Source organism: Dermacentor albipictus, chromosome 5, assembly GCF_038994185.2.
Source record: "Dermacentor albipictus isolate Rhodes 1998 colony chromosome 5, USDA_Dalb.pri_finalv2, whole genome shotgun sequence".
NCBI classification, from domain to species: Eukaryota; Metazoa; Arthropoda; class Arachnida; order Ixodida; family Ixodidae; genus Dermacentor; species Dermacentor albipictus.
Window position 1 is genome coordinate 30,174,155 of NC_091825.1, and position 21,624 is coordinate 30,195,778.

General features: G+C 44.0%; 1 protein-coding gene across 5 annotated transcripts in view; it reads left to right on the plus strand.

Annotated features, from left to right (window-relative positions):
• The window catches only part of LOC135913839 (WD repeat and coiled-coil-containing protein-like), a 90,179-nt gene extending 68,756 nt beyond the window's left edge, over positions 1-21,423 (plus strand). For all 5 annotated transcript variants that reach the window (XM_065446532.1, XM_065446534.1, XM_065446535.1 and 2 more), the window contains one exon: positions 4,285-21,423. In XM_065446532.1, the coding sequence (XP_065302604.1) occupies positions 4,285-4,833 (549 nt within the window). In that variant the 3' untranslated portion in view covers positions 4,834-21,423. The remainder of the gene's footprint in view (positions 1-4,284) is intronic.
• Positions 21,424-21,624: the final 201 nt, after the last annotated feature.

A 21,624-nucleotide genomic window follows, 5' to 3' on the forward strand; every position in this document is an offset into this window, starting at 1 on the left:
ATATTCACACTATCAATGAGGTGATAGAGAAATGTGCGGAATATAACCAACCCTTATATATAGCTTTCATTGATTACAAGAAAGCATTTGATTCAGTCAAAACCTCAGCAGTCATGCAGGCATTACTGAATCAGGGTGTAGATGAGCCGTATGTAAAAATACTGAAAGGTATCTCAGGGGACCAATTGTAATTAGTAACTCAGGGGCCCAATTGCAATGCATGCTCACTGACCTGGAGAGGCAAAGCAGAAGGGTAGGTCTAAAAATAATCTGCAGAAAACTAAAGTAATGTTTAGCAGTCTCGGAAGAGAACAGCAGTTTACGATAGGTAGCGAGGCACTGGAAGTGGTAAGGGAGTACATCTACTTAGGGCAGGTAGTGACCGTGGATCCGGATCACGAGACTGAAATAATCAGAAGAATAAGAATGGGCTCGGGTGCATTTGGCAGGCATTCTCAGATCATGAACAGCAAGTTGCCATTATCCCTCAAGAGAAAAGTGTATAACTGTGTCTTTCCAGTACTCACCTACGGGGCAGAAACCTGGAGGCTTACGAAAAGGGTTCTACTTAATTTGAGGACGACACAACAAGCTATAGAAATAAGAATGATGGGTGTAACATTAAGGAGGGATAAGAAGAGAGCAGATTGGGGGAAGGAACAAATGCGAGTTAGTGACATCTTAGTTGAACTAAAGGAAAGGAATGGGCATGGGCAGGCCATGTAATGAGGAGGGAAGATAACCGATGGTCATTAAGGGTTGTGGACTGGATTCCAAGAGAAGGGAAGCGTTGCAGGGGGCAGCAGAAGGTTAAGTGGATGGATGAGATTAAGAAGTTTGCAGGGATGACATGGCCACAATTAGTACATGACCGAGGTAGTTGGAGAAGCATGGTAGAAGCTGTAAGGGTTGTTGGACGACCTCGCCGCTGCCACCAGGGTTGTAGGTCGTAGGGAGGAACTTGGGAGGACAGGACTAGGCGAGCAGGATTTATTTACAGTATTTACATTTTAAACAAGAGACATTCGACAGTCTAGGGTGGCTCCCAAATGGAGCACGCAAGACGAGCATACAGCCAATGAGCACGAAGCTCCAAACACACAGCACAGAGCTCACGAGCATGCTGCTCATGAGCATGATCACAGAGCACATTCTAGCAGCCGACAACAGCCGCTTATAAACACTCCATTCTCCCTAGATCCCTAGGTGAGGGAAACGTCCGACCAGACAGCGTAGAAAGTCCTCGTGGCCGGCCCGCCTTTGAGGAAAGGGGGTAGGGGGTTTACACACACACATTCCGCACAGGTTTCACTGCCCCTTCCGAGCTGAGACGGGCTTCGCAGAACTCGGGGTTACATCTTGAAAGGCGCGTTGGTTCCCCGAGCTGACCCTCGCAGCATGGCCGCCGGTGCCGGTTGTCCTTTGTCTTGCATTCTGTAGTCGTCACGAATGTCAGCAGACTGTGATCAATCCTGGGGCCCACGTACCGCAAAGCACCCTTTTGTTAGGGAAGCTCTTCTTGCTGCAGAAAGACCATGTCGGCGGTGACGGGTTCAGTAACAATAGTTGGTCCGCCAATCGCATTTAGTCACAACGGCGTCGAGGAGGTGTTGAAGCGGTACCTCGAGGTCCCTACGAAATGAGTCACCGCAGCAGTTGTGATAGTCATCCATGGTTCACTTGGGGGAAGCTCGCAACGCTCGCAACTGCAGCTGGCTGAGAAAACTTGCATGTTGCCACCTCGGCAGGCCATTCCTAACAAGGCCTTTGCCCTGCAGTGGGCGTAGTCAAGCTGATGATGATGATGATGATGATTAGGAGGAGACATAAAACAAGTTGATAATGATGGTAATATAATTTTAGTCAACAGTTACCATCCTCCCCATCTGCCAGCTTTGTGTCTGCTATTTTTCCATTTCATGCATAACAGGCAATGCTACAAAGGCCAGAGAAGCTTCTCTCATCTTTCACATTTACAACTAAGAAATACTGCATCAGACAGGAAAGATATATGTAGGTAGCGTCATGTATTTTGACGTAACATTACGTTTAAGTTGCAAAATATGATGTAAATATTACACTGAAGACATTGCAGATATGAACGTACTTACCATTGAATTAGAAGATTAGCATGTTCCTATAACCAGCAGCTACCGCTTGTACTTGCATAGCATGTAAAACATTGTATGTTGGATGTTGAAAAAACAAAGATGTAGAAATATGTGACTTGACTTAACCTGATGTCCAGAAGTTGTATTTGTAACATATGAAATAGTTATTTTATAGAAAGTGTTCGTAAAGCATCCATAAGAAAAACTCCACTGCAAAGTGCATGGAGGGAGACTCCTGTGACCACACTACTTGTGTAGCATCTGAAGTGCTACTTGCTAAGTGTGTGCAATGAAGTAAATAAGCCACAACACGTGTGCGCAATGCATGAATTGACTAGCATGCGAGAAGCTAGGAGGCTGCATTGTGGTAGTGATAACGGTAGAGTAGCAGTGACATGCTAAAAGTTCCTATTCGCAGAATGTTTATAACAGACATATGGTTCAGCTTGTAATGATGATGACAGGACTTCACATCATGATCATAAGAAAAATTTTTCTGTTCAGTGAGAAGAACCAGTTGCATCACCATTTCGGAAGCAACAGAGAAAGTTTGTAAGGGAAGCCCAACAAGCTCCCTGCAATGTGTCCCACACATAACGATACCAAAGTAGACAAAAGTTAATTGTGGTCCCATTGGCATCATTGACTGGGGAGTCGCACTTTCTCAGTGAAAGTTTTGTGGATCACACAGGTGACTGAAGGTTTTAAAAGCAATCGTGGTGTACATTTTCCCTAAATAACCATTCATTTGAGAGCTTGTTGCCAAATGATGACCAAACATTGAGGCAGTCACCCAATGTCGAACAATGTTATTTTTTACATATTGTCACGTGGTCGTGACGTCAAAGAACACAGTAGCAGTACTGTGAAAGGCAAAACTAGCTTTTATTGGGCGAACCTGTGCCCACAAAACAGGCTACACTTAAAGCACAACGAGAGCGGCGAACACAGTCGGCGATCGGCGAAAATCTGATCAGCGGGTCAAGCGTGTCGGCTTTTATAGAGCACTCGTCGAATGTTCCAGACTAATCGTTCGGACCCGCGTGCCTTCCACAAAGTTCTACACCATTCGCGTCAGGTGATGAAATCAGATAACATAAGGTTCGGCGACAACAGACAATGGATAGAAGCATCGATAACTTTCCAGAAACTTTGGATACATGCAGGCACGTTCCACGCTGTGCGATTACATTTGTTAAGCGGCGAAACATGTTTGCCCGATTAAGATAAGTACACGTGTCAGTATATTACTTAAATGAGATGGGTAATTTTTGTCAAAATGGTATTACACAATACGTAAGGCTCTTATGCAAGATGTGGTATGCACTTCACATGGTTTAATGTGGCCAGTACTTTTGGCAGAGATTCACATCACAACCCAAACCTCACAGGAGTAACACAATTAATCAGATTGACTTGTTAGTGCAGTAGATATGTCTAGCACAAATGCATAGCACAGCGTCTTGGCTTGACATAGAGAGAGTCAATGAACCGAAGATGAAATTAGCAAAATTTCAAGGTTGTGGAGTAATCGCCATAGTCATAGTCATCTGCTAATTATGACACAGACTTAGACAAATTTGACCAAGTAAAGCGCTGTTAGCTGCATGGTTTTCAGCACAGCAGTCCCACTCAGTGTTCGTTTTACAAGGACAGCTTTTCGCTCTCTTGGAATGCCAGCCATTGAAGCATCATTGTTGCACCTTTGTTGTCATCAAAGTAATGGTCATTGTCACATCGTCATTGTCATCACCACATCACCGTCATTGTTGTTGGCAGTGCAGTTGCATATTAAATTCCGTATCATATATGGTGTCATGCTGCTGTTGTAATTGGGTTTTCAACTGCTTTGCATAGAAAATGACTTTATGATGCCAGGGATTTAAAGTCTCTGTCTAGTGCATGGCTTGCCTGTTTAAAGGGTAAAGCCACACTTTGTTGTGTGCAATGTGTCCTCAGCATTGGCCCTCCCCTGTGATTCTCTACAGCAGTGCGCTGCATACACCATACTGGTGTTAAGGGCTGTTACGTACAAAGAAATCCAATTGACCATGTTATCTGATGCCAGCAAAGTGTTTAGACCTACAGCTTTCATTCAACTATCTATCTTGGCCACAAGCAATCCTGTTAGACCCCGTTAACCACAAGCACACCTCGTGCATTGTCCCTGCAGGATCCAACTCCACTGGTTGAGGACCTGACAAGCCTGCTGCACTTTCATGAGGCCGGCAGAAGTGCAGATCCCCCACCGGCCAATGACCTCCTTGATCTGTCAAGCCTCCTGTCGGGCGGCGGCCTTTCCTCTTCCGAGTTGCTCGTGGGCCGGAACTTCGAGGAGCTCGACGGGGACGTTGGTGGCCGCCTCGGCGGGGGCTTCCACGAGGAGTTCTTTAAGAAGTCCTCCGGCACTGGCGACGGGGTACGCCAGGATGTCGGCAGCACCCCTCGCACTCCCATGGCGGCACCAGGAGGTGGCTCGCACACGCTGCCGCGTGCTGCCGAGCATGCAGCGCCCGCTGCGGCAACAACTAGCACACTCGGCTCGGTGGCCTCGCGCTTGGCAGGCCTCGAAGGCTGTCTGGCCGCACTGGGCCGAAGCCAGAGCCGCGAACTGCAGGAGATCAAAGGGGAGCTATCTGCTATCCGCCGCCTTCTGATCTCGGTCCTGTTCCACGTGCTGCCAGAGGAAGCGAGGAGTGACGCCGTTGCCAAGTACACGTGAGCCGAGACTTACAAAAGTAGTTATTTCGGCACCCCGCAATGCGCCCAACGTTGGCCACGGGCAGAGAGTTAAACGAAGAGAGCTCCAACCGCGAAACACGCGAAGGTTTATCGCTGTCCACGTTTTGGTAGTCGGGCACAGACGACGTGAAAAGGCTCCAGGTCTGAAGAGGAGGCGTACCTAGGTGACGTGCTGCCGTAGACCAGTCTCGACATCAGTGCCGGCCGCAGCCGGACCTTGCGTGGCGAGATGCTACCCACCGGCAACCCCCCCATACCCCTGCAACTATCTTATGCGCAGTTTGTGGTTGCAGGCTGGCTTCAAACTGTGAGTGACGTGCTGTGCCGCACGTGTGCGATGCTCGTGCTTGACTGAAAAGCTTTAGACTGGAATCTGCTCTGTTCCACTACATGTGGCTGACGGACGTTGTCTACTTTCTAGGTGGTTGCATTGGTGACAAGTGTGCTTTCTTTTCTTTCTCCGCCTGTGCCACAGATGTTCCTTTTTCAAATGCCGAGACTTTGCTTCCCGGAGTTTGTGCGAATGATGTGCATTTCATTGCTAATGCAGTCACAGTATACAGTGTGCAGTTTAGTGTCGCATTAATTTTGTACGAGCCTACGCAATACTAATATGAAAGGCGGATTTCTTGTTTTCGTGACCCAAAGCAGTGGTGTATGGGTGAGGCAATGCAAAGAAGGGGACAGTGGACACTGCTGACACAGACCACAGGTGCGTTTTAGAGTGGCCAAGAATTCCAGCGCAGCACTGCATCAAAATGTCTTGCTCACTACTTTCACTCAGGTGTGGTGGCATAGAACAATGGCTTTTACAGCCTCCGTTTTTCTGTTAGATCTTCTTTTTTACTTGTTCTCTTACACCATAGGTAACACATGCGAACTCTTATCTCTCTTTACAAATTGGTCTTCGCACAAGGCACTTCCACACAGATGAAGCACCCTGCTTTCAGGCTTTGGCCGAAGCTGCAGCAGTTCAACGAACCCACCTAAAAGGAGTTGCCAGGGTTTCTGCTGTACACGTGGGCAAATGTCTGCAACAGACAACGCATTGTGCTGTTACGTATTGTGCAGTGTCGAGATAAGTATACACAGAAGTGCATACAAGCGTATACAAACAGCCTTGCTTGCACAGAATCCTGACCACGGATACGAGGCAAGGGTGTGGCTGGCTCGATGTCACTGGAAAAAGTTTTTCCTGGAAGCACATTAACTTCTCTGCTCTTAAGAGACGTTCTCACGTGCCTGTGTGTGTGTGCATGTGTGTGTATGTGTGCAGAGAGTGCTCATGCGGACAAAGAAAACCCAAAGCAGCAGGTCTCTGCTGATGCTGCACGACATCTGCTGCACGCCTCGGAGACCGGCCGACTCAGCCCGGGGTTTTCGGCTTGCCTTCTCCTCTTCAAAAACTCGGCCGTCGGTAGATTGACTTCAAAGCACAGAACCTGGGGCAGGGGAGGGCGGGGTAATGGGGGTGGGGCGAAGGAAAGGATGGCACGACGGCAGCCACGGCTCGATTGCTCGGTGACGTTTGAGTGTTCGTGGTCGAAACACCTCCTGCCGAAACCTTCTGCAGCTGAAACTCTCTTGAGAAAAGCTCCAGCATCGACCGCCATTGTCTACACGCTGCTGGAACGAAAACACTTGCCGCCGTTGCCATGTGCGTGTGTTCTATGATGGTGGATGCGACATCTCTCAGTCTACCTGTTTGGCACACATTCTTTGTACATATTATACATAGAAGCAGAAAAGAAGAGAAAAAGGTTACAAAAAAAGAGGGAAAAGGGAAGGGGGAACAAAGAACAGTGCACAGCCATAGGTGGCAAGGTTCTGCTTGTGAACATGCTCAGCAGGTTCCTGCCCGACACTGACAGCAACAGCTGTTGCCAGTGCCACAGCAGTCACGACACAAGAACGGGGAAGTGGAGGGGGGGAAGGATTCTTTCCTTTCTGCTTTTTTATAGGATTTATAAATACATTCCTAAATGCATATATACACTCGTATCATTGAGAGGCTGTAGTCAAGAGAAGGAGGAGAGGAAGGGTGCTGCGTACAGGCGTCATTTGAGTGTGAGTGGAGGAACAATCTCTTGCACGATTGGCCTACATTGCCGCACCTCTTGTCGAACTGCTCTATGCCAGTGATGTGCGTCGTGCAAAGCAGAGACATAAGTCTTGCTGTCCATCCGCCATTGTTCAGGTTAATGCGTGTGCTATCGCATGCACCGCTAATACCATGCGGCTGACACTGGCCTGTTTTGTTTGCAGAGTGCTTGTTACGGGCGGGAATTTGTTGTTTCTGCCGCTCCCTTCTTAGTTGACCCTTGTGCAAGCATGCAGACATGTGTCCTGGAAGGAGGAAAGCAAGAAAAAAAAAACTAATGGTAAATTCCATTTGCTGTTTCGAGTAAATTCCATTTGCAGTTTCGAGGATGCTACCTGAATGTTTGAGAAAGCATTTGGACTATGCTCAAATTTCACAGAACCAAGCCTATCACAAAAAAGCATAGCAGTACTCTGCGCTAAAACAGCACAGAGTTTGTTGCACGCAATATGCACAAGTGTCACTACATGCTGTAGCACTTCTGGATAAATCTGTACCCCAGCAATGGAGCAAGAGAAAGGAATCCGCTGCATGGTGAGATGATGCCTAACAACCATAAAAAAAATGTGAATCTGTTGTGGATCAACTGGTGGAATGGCGTTCTTCTGTAGAGGAAAGGAAAGAAGAGCTATAGATTGGCTAGTGGAGTTCACCTTAAGGCATGTGGACTGAGCAGGACCTCTACTTTCAAACTTAAAAAACGCAGCATGTCCCAACTTGCATTCATCATTGTGACCTTGTAGCAAACCGATGTGTGCAGGAACTGCCTCTGCAAGATTGCACTTGTCGATTTGTGGGAAACACTTAATGCTCAGCGCAGCACACTGTGGCTTTCACATAGATCCACAGACTTTGGACGCCAAAAGTGGTTCATTCTGTACTCTGCTTCCACCCAGGCAGCTTGATGCAAAAAGCACTTCTGCTGCTACTTCCACTGCGATGCTTGCTCAGTGACTTGCAGTAATCTTGTTTCGTTTAAGAGCTTCTCTCAGCTTTCGGACATGGTGCACTCATTATCTTCCTCAGCTCTGCAACTCAGGACAAGTTTGAGGCTTGGACACATGAACAGGTGTATGCTATAATGTATTCACGTAGTATTGTTTGTTGCAGTGAAGTTGCACTTCTTCATTGTACCTCTTGGCCACCTCAGTTTGATACTGGGCTGTCATTAACCACTCAGTGTCCGATCTGAAAAGAAAGCGCCTGAGTTTGGCTCGTCCACCTTCTTCCACACTAGGCTGCGCTCCCGGTTCATCTTGAATTTGCAGGAGCCCGAACAGAGGCTAACGCAATGGTGCTGCAATCTCTCAGGCTGGTTGCATCGCACATATTTGGTCCGGCCACTGGTTTCAGAAGGACGGTGAACCGTCTTGGCATGCCAGTCATGTTAGCACTGTGTTGCACGAACACCACCTGTGTTCTTCTTCGAACCTGCCCTGTTGACCGCCTCGTGTGCTTGGAAACTTTGGACGAAAGGCCGAGGGTTTCCTTATTGCACAACACATGACTGGTGGACATGGGCATCCACTGCTGCAATTTATTGTGGCCACCTTCTAGCAGTCGTCTGATATCTTGTTGGCCGCAGTCACTGGAAATTCCACACACAGACACCTCTAGTTTGTTCCGCCACCATTCCCTTTATTCCCAGTGTCTTGCTTGCACTGGCTGTACAAGGCATAGAGCAAGGTGCGAGGTTATGAACCACAATAAACATGAAGTGGCAGCTTTATATATAATATATATATATATAACACACACACACACAGACACACACACACACACGTATATATATATAAACACACACACCTAACGTGGTTGAAGATGTGTGCCACTGCGCCGCGATTGATGTGTTGCTGTGGAGGAGAAAGAAAAAAAAAATAGCCATGATTGCTCAACACTTTTTATACATTGGTTGTGTAGCATAGTGATCGCGTGGTTGAATCTTTCCGTGTAGCTTCGTGAGGTCGTGTTTGTGTAGTCAGTCCCATGACAACTGACCTGCTACACCGAGGCTTTGGCCCGAGTTTATTATATTGGGTCGAGTTTGCTGGTATTATATCGCGCCATTTACATTTTGCTTCCTCCCATCTGAAATTGCTGGCATTGCTCCTGCCTTGTTTTGTCTTGGCAGGCGCCGGCATGGGTACTAGTTTCGTGCTGTCACCACTGCCTGCTGGGTCAGCGGTGTGAAAATCCGCGAGAATAAACACACTCTGTAGCTAGCTCACATGAGACTACGCATCATGAAAGATCTTAGAAGTGGCGTCAATGACCTCTCACAGAAGGGCTGTGGGTGCCCAACATTCGAAGTGTGGAGAGAGCTGCAGGCTATGAGGTAAGGTTAGCAACCTTACTCAGTGAACATCTCGTACGGCGAGTTTATTCTTGTGTGCCCTTGCAAAAGGGGCCCAGCAGTTCAGATACAATGAGTGCCAGTACCAGCCACATTGCTATCCATTTTCACTTCACCAGACACCGATACTAGCTTGCACTATTCTAACCCTGCCGGAGGGCATCCCCGGATTATTAAGTACTGTTCACACGTGCTAGGAGAAAATCCTGGCAGCATACACCACTCGCACAATGTATGTCAGTTAGTTGTCGGAGCATGGTGTGGCCACTTCTTTGCCAGTCGTGGTGTGGAAGAAAAAAAGAGTCTCTTAATATATGCTGGGCATTGTTTTGGTGCCCTTGGCTGGGAGCGTGCCATGGCATTTCCTTTCTATTCTTTTGCACCACAGTGGGACAGAACTGCTTTCAGGGAAGACTAACTGTGTTGCTTGTTACATTGTAAGCCGAACTGATCACCCGTGCATCTTTCAGCTAGATCGAAGCAGGACAGCCAAAGAAATGTATGCAGTGTACATAACAGTGGGTCCAGTGCTTTGCTTGATTTCTAAACCAATGCATTAACAATTTACATGTGGGTTCACTGTGCACTGGCATTGCATAAAGCATAGCAGCTTGTCTTGTTGTGGCACAACTTTGACCATTTGATGTTTTTTTTTTTAAGAGCAGCCATAGGTTTAAGCATATGAAACAGCATATTCATTACTTCAACGTCACTTGGAGAACAAGAAATGTTTTGGAAGAGAAACTCGTCTTCTTTTATTACTATTATTAAAAGAACATGTAAGCCCTGTCATTTGTCAATGTAATGCAGTAGCAGTGGCATTATCTCGCTGAGCTTATTGTCACGGGCTTGATTCCTGCAGAAGGGTTGAAAATTGAGTTTGCCGGCACAATGTTGGCAACCTGAGAACAGCATGATTCCTGGCCATGGTGGCCACTCTGCTGGGGGTGGAATGCAAAAGTGCCAGTTTGCCAAACCTTGCGTGCGTACGAAAGAACACCAGGTGGTCAAAACTAATCACGAGCCTTCCACTACGGCATCCTTTGCGGCCCCTGTCTTGTCTTTGGGGAAATGTTATCCCCCTCTCTAAATAAAGCTTAAAAATCTGCATATTCGATGATTCTGTATAGTCATATAATATAATGTGAGCTTTTTTTCCTATTAAGATGCCTTATATGGGAGATTATTGTATCAGAGGTTGCACGGTTTGTGTCTTTCTGTTGTTTCTTTTTATAGATTCTTCCATGAGAGCGCAACCTGGTGGTCAAAATATGGACTACCCGTCAAAGTGTCACCAAATCTCCCCCAGAGAGGCATAATCAGATTTCTGCACCTTTCCTAAGCATGGTGTTAAGTTTCCTGTGCACGCTGGTGCCAAATGGGAGCTTCTCCTCTTAAACATTTCTTGCACTCATAGTAGCATTACATGTAAGCTTGATCAGCTGCGAGCCGCAGGAGCCCTGGACTAAGGGCGTCTCCCGCACAAGCAGAAAGACATCTGCTTGTCCTTTCTTTTATTTTTAAAATAAATGTTTCTCCTCCTCCTCTCCCATAATGTGCTTGCATGGCTGTGAGACCAGCCCATCTTTTCTTTGCAACCGAGTTTTGAGTTGATCACGAGCGCTTATGCTGTTTGCGTCCCTAATTTTTCTCACGGTGCTCTTTCCAGCCATGTTTCTGTCTTGCATTATGATTGCACCTCATTGCTGCTACACTCCATTCTATATTTAGCAGGCAATGTGTGGAAGCTGCTGTAGTAGCACTACCATAGGAGTGTATAAGCCCACATATTCCATTGTGAATTGGTTTTGATCTGAAACATCCGCTATGGGGCAACTTCGTCTGTTGCCACCTTAACATCTGTAGTTAAAGTAATGCCAAATTTCACTATCTTTTATCGCGGTGTTTGTTTTTTATTGGTACATGGCGCATGCTGAAAATATTTTTGAACACAAATGGCATGCACTGCATCTTGAGGGAGATAGATAAAGGACGGAAAAGAGGACCGAGACTGACTGGCCCCCTTACTCTGGGGGAAGGGAAAGGGAAAAAAAGAAGCGATATGACAGAGTTCAGGTGCACTCAGAGGCAGAAAAAATGCGATTTCCACCAGTGTCACATCCAGTCACTCAGCCTGGTTGACTTCTTAAACCACAACAGCGCTGTTGTGGCTCATAGCAAGGTGCATAGCAGAATTGAAAGCTGGTCAAGTTATGGTTGCACACGACGACTTGGTGGAGAAAATGTAAGGCAAGGCTTAAAAGGCCCATCTGTCTGTCTATTTTTTCTCATTCCCCGTGTTTTATCAACCAAGTTGCTTCATGCTCTTCTTTCTATAGTTGCAATGTGCATGGCCACAGTCCCAAGGCCTTGGTGCCAGAGAGAAGTCTTCCATCTAGAACTTGTTGTAAAGCAAGTTGGCTGATAGTTGGGAAAGCCATTACAGCACTAATATGGTGAGCACAGAGGCCATAAGACAGGCAAAGCACCCATTCCGTGCTGTCCTCTGCGTCCATTTTATTAGTGCTACGATGGCTCCTACAAGTCTTCTGTCTAGCTGGCTGAGGGGTGCACGGAGAACAGACCTTTGATCTTCAGAGGAAGAACAACTGCTGAGAAAATGTCCAGCTTCTTCATAAGCACAAGTGTTGCAGTTGGTGCTTTTGCTTTCTTCAATCAAGGATTAGTAAGCATCATGAGGGTGTATGCAACAACCAAACAAGAAGCGATATGACGAGCTGGCTTTACGGTGGTGAAGACCAGGTTGCAGGCGCAATTGCATGGAGGACTCCACTGAGTACAGTGCTCTCAGTGAACTGCGCAAGTAGTCCAGTCCTAAGATGTACTACTCTATTGCTTTTCGTCGTGAAGCGGTTTAGATCTGCAGGTTCTTCTATAGCTTCTTTATCTATTATGACTGTAAGACACAGAGTCATCATCTTATCCAATGATAAATTGTTTTTAAGTTTTTTGCTCCTAATGCGTGATGCAAAGATGTCATATTGGCTGAGTGGCTGTGACATTCTGCTGAGCACACAATCAAGGATTCAATTTTTGGCTCTGCCAGCTGCGTTCTAACGAAGGCAGAATGCAAGAGTGGCTCGCATGCCAAGCGAACATTAAGGGCAGTAAGAATTAGTCGGGAGCCTTCCACTTAGTCGGAAGCGCCTGGATTGCTTTGGAACATTAAACGCCATCGACTAACTCTAATCCATACTCAATGCACAATTTTTTTTATTGCAAATGCAGCCACTGTGAAAAATAGCTCCAGTTTCCACAGCATCGCCTGCTAAGTATGAAATGGAATGTACATATGTCTTTGTAATTCTTTATCCTAGTGTTGCACTTAGAGGAGCTTATGACTTGTCGAACAGAGTACACTTTGGGTGATTGCTCTCTCTCTCCTCCGATACACAAGCAAGAACTAATGGGAAAGACAAGGTCAGCTGAAATGCATTTTGCACACACACCATGACACGGCAGGCACCATCTGCACTGAAAACCTTGTGCTATGCCCTAAGCACAGCATCTCGTTTCTTAAGTTTTGTACTTCATTGAAGCATTGTCCAGTTGTGTCAGTATTTAGTGAACTAGGCATTCTTTAGCCATGGTGTTACTCAAATCACTGACTGAAAATGAAAGAAAAATATATCAGAAGTCATTGGGAAGATAAGCAAGAGTAAGAGATAAACCTGGAAGTGAAAGTCTTAAAAAAAACACTAATGGTACATTCGACTAGTCGCTTTCAAGCACTCTCGTGGTGCGGTTTGCACTCAAATGGTCAAAATTGAGGGCTTGGAACTCATTCGTTAGGTTCAGTCAGGGTGCCGTGTTCCAGCTCAGAGTGCTTGGAGGCACTCTTACCTTCAAGGTGGAAGCCATTTAAGATCTAACAATCTCCATCACGTGGCTACTCCAAATGCTCTGGAAGCAGCTTAATGTTTGGCTCAGACAGGCTTCCTGTGGCTCGAATGTCGAAATGCATGGCTGCAAACCAATTCAGAGTACAGTAGGGGTCAGTCGAACATACCATAAACAGAAAATTAAGTTAAGCGTTATCAGTAAATTAGGCTTCCACAAAACAAGAAAAAACCACTCCAACACAGAGAAGGCTTTGGTAAGACAGAGAAGACATCATAACGAAAGATGGTTCGCGATGCTGCCTTGAAGTTTCCGCTCCAAGCAGCTTTAACAAGTCCAAATTCTGAAATGTGCGCTCTTTGAGAAGTTTTGCAACATGCATAATTGACAAGCTCCGGTATTGTCTGGTGGATCATGCCTTTGAAATTCTATTTGCGTTTCTTCATGGAAGGAAGGTTTCTTATCAGAAAAGACTATGAATACCCAGCTTCTGTTTTTTTTTATTTTGAACCCATGTCAATTTGGACCCTGATCAATTTTAAATCCAGGTCAGAGCACCGATGGTATCAGTCCGACATCAAGGATTCTGTGGTATTTTCACATATCTGTAACTCATTTGTACAGGGATAGTCTACAAAAATTGCTTTCTTAAGCTTTTTTTTTACTTTCTGCTGCAATATATGAGGTCCTTTTTCATTGATATACAATGAACTAGCACCTAGTGAACATCGCCAAAATCTGGGACATCTCAAGAATCTGGTGCAGGAATTTTATGGTGGTATTACGAATTGTCTTGTTCTTATGTGGTCTGCAGCTTACCAATACCCCCCTTACAGAACTACTGGCATTGTGCTTTGTTTCGTCATAAAAGTCCTTCTCACTTGGGAGTTATAAGTTGTTTGGTGGCCCAAATGTGTTCCTACTATTTCACGGGTTCTGCTGAAAGACATTTTGGTAACAATGGCAATCTGATCATGTGAATTGGCTTTGAAATTCTGTAATGTACAAACAAAAATTTTTGTTGTTGTTTTGAGCCATGCTGCAAAGGTTTGCTTGCAATTTTCTTTTTTTTTTAGCTGTTGTTCTGATTTCTGTCCTTTTATGCCCATTTCGTCTTTATTTTTTTTGGGTGGCTCAGGCTTACCTTAAACCTGAGCCTGAAATTTCATGAATAGCAGTCCTTAACCAAAGATACTGTTCAATTTGAAGCAAAAGTAGTGTCGGCTTTAAGTAGGACGTCAACATAAAAGAATTCTGCAAATAATTTATATTTTATTATTTTCTACCTTTTTTAACAAAGCTCTGTTGAAAGATATTTATGACATGACTTTGGTTTACTTCTATCATTTGATCTACACCTGGGGATGAAAACTTGCACAACTTCAGACCAGTGCTTCAAGAAAAGAACAAATTTTCTTGCAGAATCGGCATGTAGTTTTGAAATTGATCACATACAGCATATGCGTATGTGATCATCATATGCATATGTGTGAGCATCGGAGTAAGCACAGAGAAAACATATTTTTCTTGCAGACTGCCAGTTTGCAAAATTTGCTCCTCCGATGCACTCTTCATGAAAAAAATTGAAACATTGTGTTATCGTATTGACAACAAAACAATACTTCATAAATGTTTGTGATTATTGCACTAGTCCTTGCATTGTGGTGTAATGAAGCTTTAGCATTTAATTATACTTATTTATTTACCATTCCTCATAACAGCACGCATGTAATTTTCTTTTTCCTCAACACAGAAAAAGTAATGGTCAGGGACCTGTAAGGCACACACTGCATGGAATGCGGCAGAAGGAAAGCTGCCATGCTTGTCACAGAGCAGTTCTTTAACCAAAGAGGGACAACTTATTTCTTTGTGTAACATTGTCGTGGTATGTTGTCTAACCTGAACTGGTCTAAGCCGCAATTGTCTGCTATAGATGATAAGCGGTTGTTAAACAAATTTGCCAACAACGCAGGTTCACCAATGAACTCCACACAGGGTTGACTTGTTGAAGGTGGCTGCTCATGTTTGGCGAACACTGTTTGCTTGGCAGCTGTTGCCATCGTGGAAATGTCGCCTCTTTTGCCAAGACTGGTCACAACTTGAATCATGTTTGGAGAGGCTCAGTGTGGTGTAATAGCTAGGGATTCTCCTGCACTTGCATTACGTGGTCGTCACTGTTCTATTGAATCATAGCACTGCTTTTTTTTTTTTTAATTGATGCCTGTACCCATCGTCTTGATTGCTTGCTTCTGCTTGCATGTGGTTTCTGCGTCACATACTTGGTGAGCCCTGAAGACTTTTCTGCTCACAGTCACAGTGATTTTGCTAACTCATGTCATTTACCATCATTCAGTCTTGTCGGCATTCCTACATAGCTAGGTAGTAGCAATTAAAAAAGTTGTAGGTGCATACAGACTTTTATAAAAACTGTACCAAGCGATATTGACCATTAAACGACAAAAAAAAAGGAATACTAAATGAACAAGCTGTAGTGGTTAGGTGCTTACTTGAACTTTTGTTTTGCAAGAGGTGGGTCAAATAACGGTTCCACTTAAGTATAGAACAGCGCCGTCATGTTGCAAGAAGGATTGACAGTGTTGACCACCGACTGAACGGTACTGTTGTGTTTGTGTTGGTACAAATGAAGGAGTAGTCGTTGATCTTTTGCTGCATTGCTGCTGGCATTTTTCTCCATGGCTGTCTCTCTGCAACAATTAATATATGGCAAGTTTTTTAAGTGCATTTACACTCCCAAAAATGATGACATTGTCAAACGCAACATGACAACGTTGCTTGCATTAGTGCAGCAACTGCCCTTATACTCGTGTATTGCTTCTGCATTAATTTTGACACTGTCTGTGGTTTCAGAACCTCTTTAATTTGCACCCTGTGCTTTCCGACTACATGAAGCAAATATATAAAAATGAGGCCACCACTTTGCTCTGCTGTTAACAAGCTCCAGGAAGTTGCTCCTGCCTTGAAATAATGTTTGAGAAAAAAAATGCATAACTTTAGCAAACTGTCACTCTATTGATTAACTTTAAAAGATGCGTTAGCTCAGGGCGAACTTTGATTTGTTTTTTTCTGTAAATGTGAAACGCATTTACAGGGAACAGGGACATAAGGCATGCTCTTGTTAGACAATCGCTGAATAAATTTGAATTTACTACGTTGTATTTAAAAAGCTAAATTCTACCCTCTGTTAGAAGCACAAGTTCTTCGAACAGTACATAATATTTCAATTTTGTCTGCCAAGGAAAGGTTGAAGCAGTCAAGGACGGCTGAGGGTTAGGCGGTGCAATGAAAATATAAATTTTGTAGGCATAAGATAGTATCAACATATGCAAGGCAGGGGTAATCGCAGATTTCTGGGTGAAGTCTTTGTCCTGCAGATGAGCATAAATTAGGCTGATAATGATGGGGGTGATGATGATTTTGAGATGTTCTAATAGTAGTTTGTGCATTTTATTCAATTATATCTTTTATTGCTGTTAAGGAGCTGTAACCTAAATTCTTGTTTTCATATTTCTTAAAAAGTTTTCGCCAGTGCTTCGTTCATAAAATTGACAGCCTAAATAAAAAATTTGCTCCTAACAGTCAGTATATTTTAACATTTCTCAATTGCAACAAAGTCCATCAAAATTCCTCAAATTAATGTAATACAAAAAAAGACAACTTCATCATTTTTGTGTATTTAGACGGAAGCTTGCAAGGAAGGGGCTTTTTAAGAGACATAAATTGGCAGTTGTATTTTTGTGTTTCTTTGCTGTGTATTCAGGGAAAACGCGGGGAAGGTGGGAGATGGAAATTCAAGATGACGAGAAAAACGAGAACAAGGTAAAAGCGGGAGCCAACATTTCAGCAAGTGGACTTGCCTTTTGCAAGACAACTCCACTTGAAAAAGACAAGCCCGCTTGACGAAACGTTGGCTCCTGCTTTTACGCTTTTCTTGTTTTGCTCATCGTTTTGCTATGTATTGTCACATAAGGAATTATTGTTTTCTTTTGTGCTGTGGTGGTTGAACTAGTAGCACAACTAGTAGTTGTGGGTGCAGCGATATGCAGTCAGGAGAGACCATTTAGGCTTGATGAGCAGGTGCATTCACGATTATATTACTGAGATTATATGAGTATTGTTAATTCTAAGTCAGCAAGTTTGTGAAGGAAACAATAAAAGAGTGCAATTTCCTGAGTCAAATACCACAATATCTGGCACTGACCAGGTGCAGACATAATGACCTGCTTGTGTGTGCGAAACATGTGGTCACTACGATATGTTCGAATACTGATTGCACCATTTATTTATTTGGATGGCCGTAGGGACTCGCACCACTTTATAACAGCAAGGAATTTCCCACGCTTCACCTAAGCTATAGCTGCTTTCTTTCTTTTAATATGTGTATTAAGCAGGTACACCTTGTGTGCTAGTAGATTAGAATCATGTTTACTGAAGAGCGGATGAATTTTGTGCAATTGAGCTTCCAACAAGGCTCCCAGAGAGGCTATGCCTGCAGCTACTCGAAAGAATGCAGGTCATGTGTTTGGTGTGAACCAAGATGGTACAATTGTACCTGGATGTTTCTTTGAGACTGCCCTGTAGACAAACTGATGCTTCCATTTTATGTGCTTCCTCTTGCGTTGCGGCATATTAACCTCATGCAGCGCTATGAAAAATTATTACAGGTAAAATTGGGTGCCAATTTGTTGGTCAAGCACACCGTTGAAGGAGGGAATATACGAGTGTTGGTTGGCGGGTTTTCAGGATGAGTCACAGCACCGTTACTTCGACGACATGTTTCACGGTGTGTGGAGCACCTCAATGTTTGACTTGCGCTCGAGTGCCATGCTATTGTATGAATTGGCCAGACGCACACGTGGCAGCCACCCTCTACTGAGTGAGTGGGCATAAGTGGCATGTGTTGGCCAAGGCCCCCTCGTCATCGTCTTTAAGTGGCACTGACTACATCCAAATGTCAGGATTTTGGGCTTTGTAGTTCCTGCTACAGGCTTGTTGGTCGATGATTTTGAATTTTTTAACAGAGCAAACGGGACAGTTCTTATTTCAACTGCGCTGTTAAAAAATTCAAGATGCTTCTAGATGTTAGCTACAGCAGGAACAGTGCTAAGTACACGGACGAAGGTGAGGGCACATAGTAATCAACATCACATTGATAAACACATTGCACTGTCCTTTGTCCGTGTCTTTAGAACTGTTTCCATCCGAATATGAATAACCAACTAGCCAATGCTTTCATGTTAGTGATGGATTTGTTACAAGTATCCACCAGTATTGCTTTCTTCTTGCAGTAGTAACCTTGATGGGATCTCCCCTTAGCTAAACGTGATGAATTTTAGTGGCCATGACATTTTGCTTTAGTGAGGTGGTTAGTTTGATATCCAGCCATGGTGACTGTGTTTTGATGACGAGGAATGCAAAAATGCTCCTGTTCTGAGTATCAGATACAACCCAGGTGGTCGAAGTTATTCCATAGCCCTCCACTGCAATGTCTTTTATAGTGCCTGGAGTGCTTTGGGACCCTATCCATCAAATTACCTCGATATCCAATGATCCCACATAAACACGCAAAATCACACGGGTCTTTCATTACGGTTCAATTATACATGTGATCCTCCTAGTGCATCCAATGCAAAACACATCAATCAAACAAAAGAAGGCATTGTGGGCACATTTCTCTTGCTTCTGTTCTCAAGCAGCCATATGCTATCAATTGCTTCGAATTACCAAACTCTTTGTGGATAAAAGACACGTAAATGCTAGGTCAAGTTGAGGCAAGTGGACAAACATATGGGCCATTAAGGTTGCAACTCTGCCTGTTGGTATGGATCTCTGGCTACCGGCTGTGCGAGACAGATGACATATGTCATCTGTTCCTTGTCTTTCCACTTGTTTTGCTCTGCCATTAACCATAAATTCATGTAAACTAATCTGATCACAGTGTTTGCTATGTAAAAACACTGCAGTTTACACATGACTGCAGAATTTTTCTTCATTTTTTTTTTCATATTCTTGCTGTTATGGAGTTGGCAAGTGGCTTAGTGCCAATGGAAGCTGGGCACATTGTTGTGTTTGAGGAGACAAGAAAGCAGTGCACAAAACTGGAGCTACTGGAATAGCTGAAAGAAGTATTGATGCAAAATGTGCCTCATTTCATCTTTTCATTTGACAGCATACCTGCTGACAAAATTTTTTCTCTTCTTTCATTGTTTCATGTTTCTTGCACCACTTACAATTGGGTAAACACAGTATGAAACCTCAATTCCTCAAAAGAACAAGAAATTAATTATGTCTTCTGACATGAGCAGTTTAAAACGTATGCTAGTAAAGCATGGCTTCAGGCTAGAAGCTGGCCTACTCATTACACAAAGAAAATTTTAGATAGTGGTCACATGATCTCAGAAAAATTATGTAAGAGATTGGTTTAGTTATTTGTAGCATATCTGAGAAACGGAGGCCTCATTCCGTGAATAGAGTCAGCCACCATCTACTAAAAAAAAATTTAGACAAAATTTCATGTTGATGCTCTTTTAAGGGCAAGTTAAGGAGATTGTTAATAACATTCAGGCATCTACATATCGTCTACATATCAGAAATATTTACTGCACATTCTGATTTGCTGTCATGGTAATTTAGACAAAATTACACAGCCGTGTGGAATCTGATTTATATGCAAATAAACTTTGAACTTATGTTCAGAACTTGCATGGCTGCATTGTGAACATGCCACATCTCAATTTCTGCTCAGTGAATCGACAGTTTGACACTTATTAACACTCGCTCTAGACATTGAGCAAAAAACAATATGGACCCTAGTAGATGTTGCCAGTATGCGTGCAAATTCTGGCGATTACGTCTCAGGTGCTATCACTTTATCTAGAACAGCATCACAGAGCAGTTTCGACTTTAGCTTGCTGCTGTTGGGCGTTTTCTAGTTATCCTAGGCAAAAACGTAAAAAAAAAAATTGCTAATTGTGTTCAAGGGGACTTTACAAAAAATAAAATGCAGCTGAAATGTGAAATTCCGCAAAGAATATTGTGTAGCTGCCTTTTAAATGGGGCCACTTTTTGCTACCAGATTCTTTATTGGGTGAAGGCATAAGGGGTATGGTTGCAACATGTGCGTCTGGCCAGGTTGACATTTTTACAGGCACTGGTTTTCTGTCTGTTGTGTGTGGTATCAATCTGCCAAACTATTTTGCTTTTGCTCGTGTTTTTATTTTACCTTTACTGGGGCTGCGAATGTTGTACATGTCATAGGCCTCTGCTAAGAGTGAAGCTGTGCAGGCCATTTAGTCTTGTCTAGTGTAAACATTTCATACACATACACACACACACTGTTTCATGAAGCATAGCACTAGCAAGCAGTTGCAAAGATGAGCTTTCAATTAAAATTTGTAAGTGGTACTGTCAACACTTTTCCTAAGGCATCGCCGACACCAGCTGAGCAAGCTGTTGGTGATACCATCTATACACTTTTGCCGAAGTGAGCTACAGGCAGTGTCATTACAATCAGTTACTGTGCAAGTCTTTGATGGTTTCATTGCTTATGTGTCTAGTTTTTGTGTCGTCTGCAGTGGTGTTGGTAGCATCAAAATGATTGGCAGCCCTTGACAGTTGCGGGTGTTGGAATTTGTCAGTAGCACCAGTAAAGAGATGATGGTAGATTTTTTTCTTTCTCTTTTTGTCATTTGTCTTAGCAATGGGCTTTCACCAAAGTATGTGGTTTGGGTGGGTGCAACATAATACAGGCATGCACTGTGCAAACACGCCACTTTATAAAGGAAGTGTCGGGCTTGCCACATGCATACTGGCCCGATCACAAGCCTGCTGTTGGGCATGCGTTGAATAACCGTTGGGCTTGACAAACACCATGCAGAATGGGAGCAGAATGCTAAGGCAATATGTAACGAGGTGGAGTCAGGTGTTTGCATGTGATATGACTTTTTCAAACTCCCGCGGCCACTGACCGATGAGTGTTATCTGCAAACATATTACAACAATTGTTCTGTGCTGGTCTTTTTCAACACCTCGCATAGGAGTTACTCATTCTCAGCACATGAAGAACAAAAACAAAATTTAAAAAATGCACGCTGCTTTTACAGTGCCAGCCCAGCCAGAACTGCTGTTGAGAGACATGTCACGGTAGTGCTTTCGGCATCCTGTCTTCGCTGTGACCAAGATTTTTTAAAGGCTGGGTGAACTCAGTGTTGCAGTATTAAAGAGGGATACAACAGTCACGTCGTCGCCTCGGTTCCTTTGTCTACCCAAGAGCCATCTGAAAGAACATCGCAGGCAAAATGCCTCACACAAATGTACCGTGCTCTGTTAGAGATCTCATTTAAGTTGGACCTTGATATAACGAGTTATCAGTTATAAAAAGGAAATTTATAATTATTCCAGCTGATATCAGCGAGCAACAAAAATATGATTTTGATGAA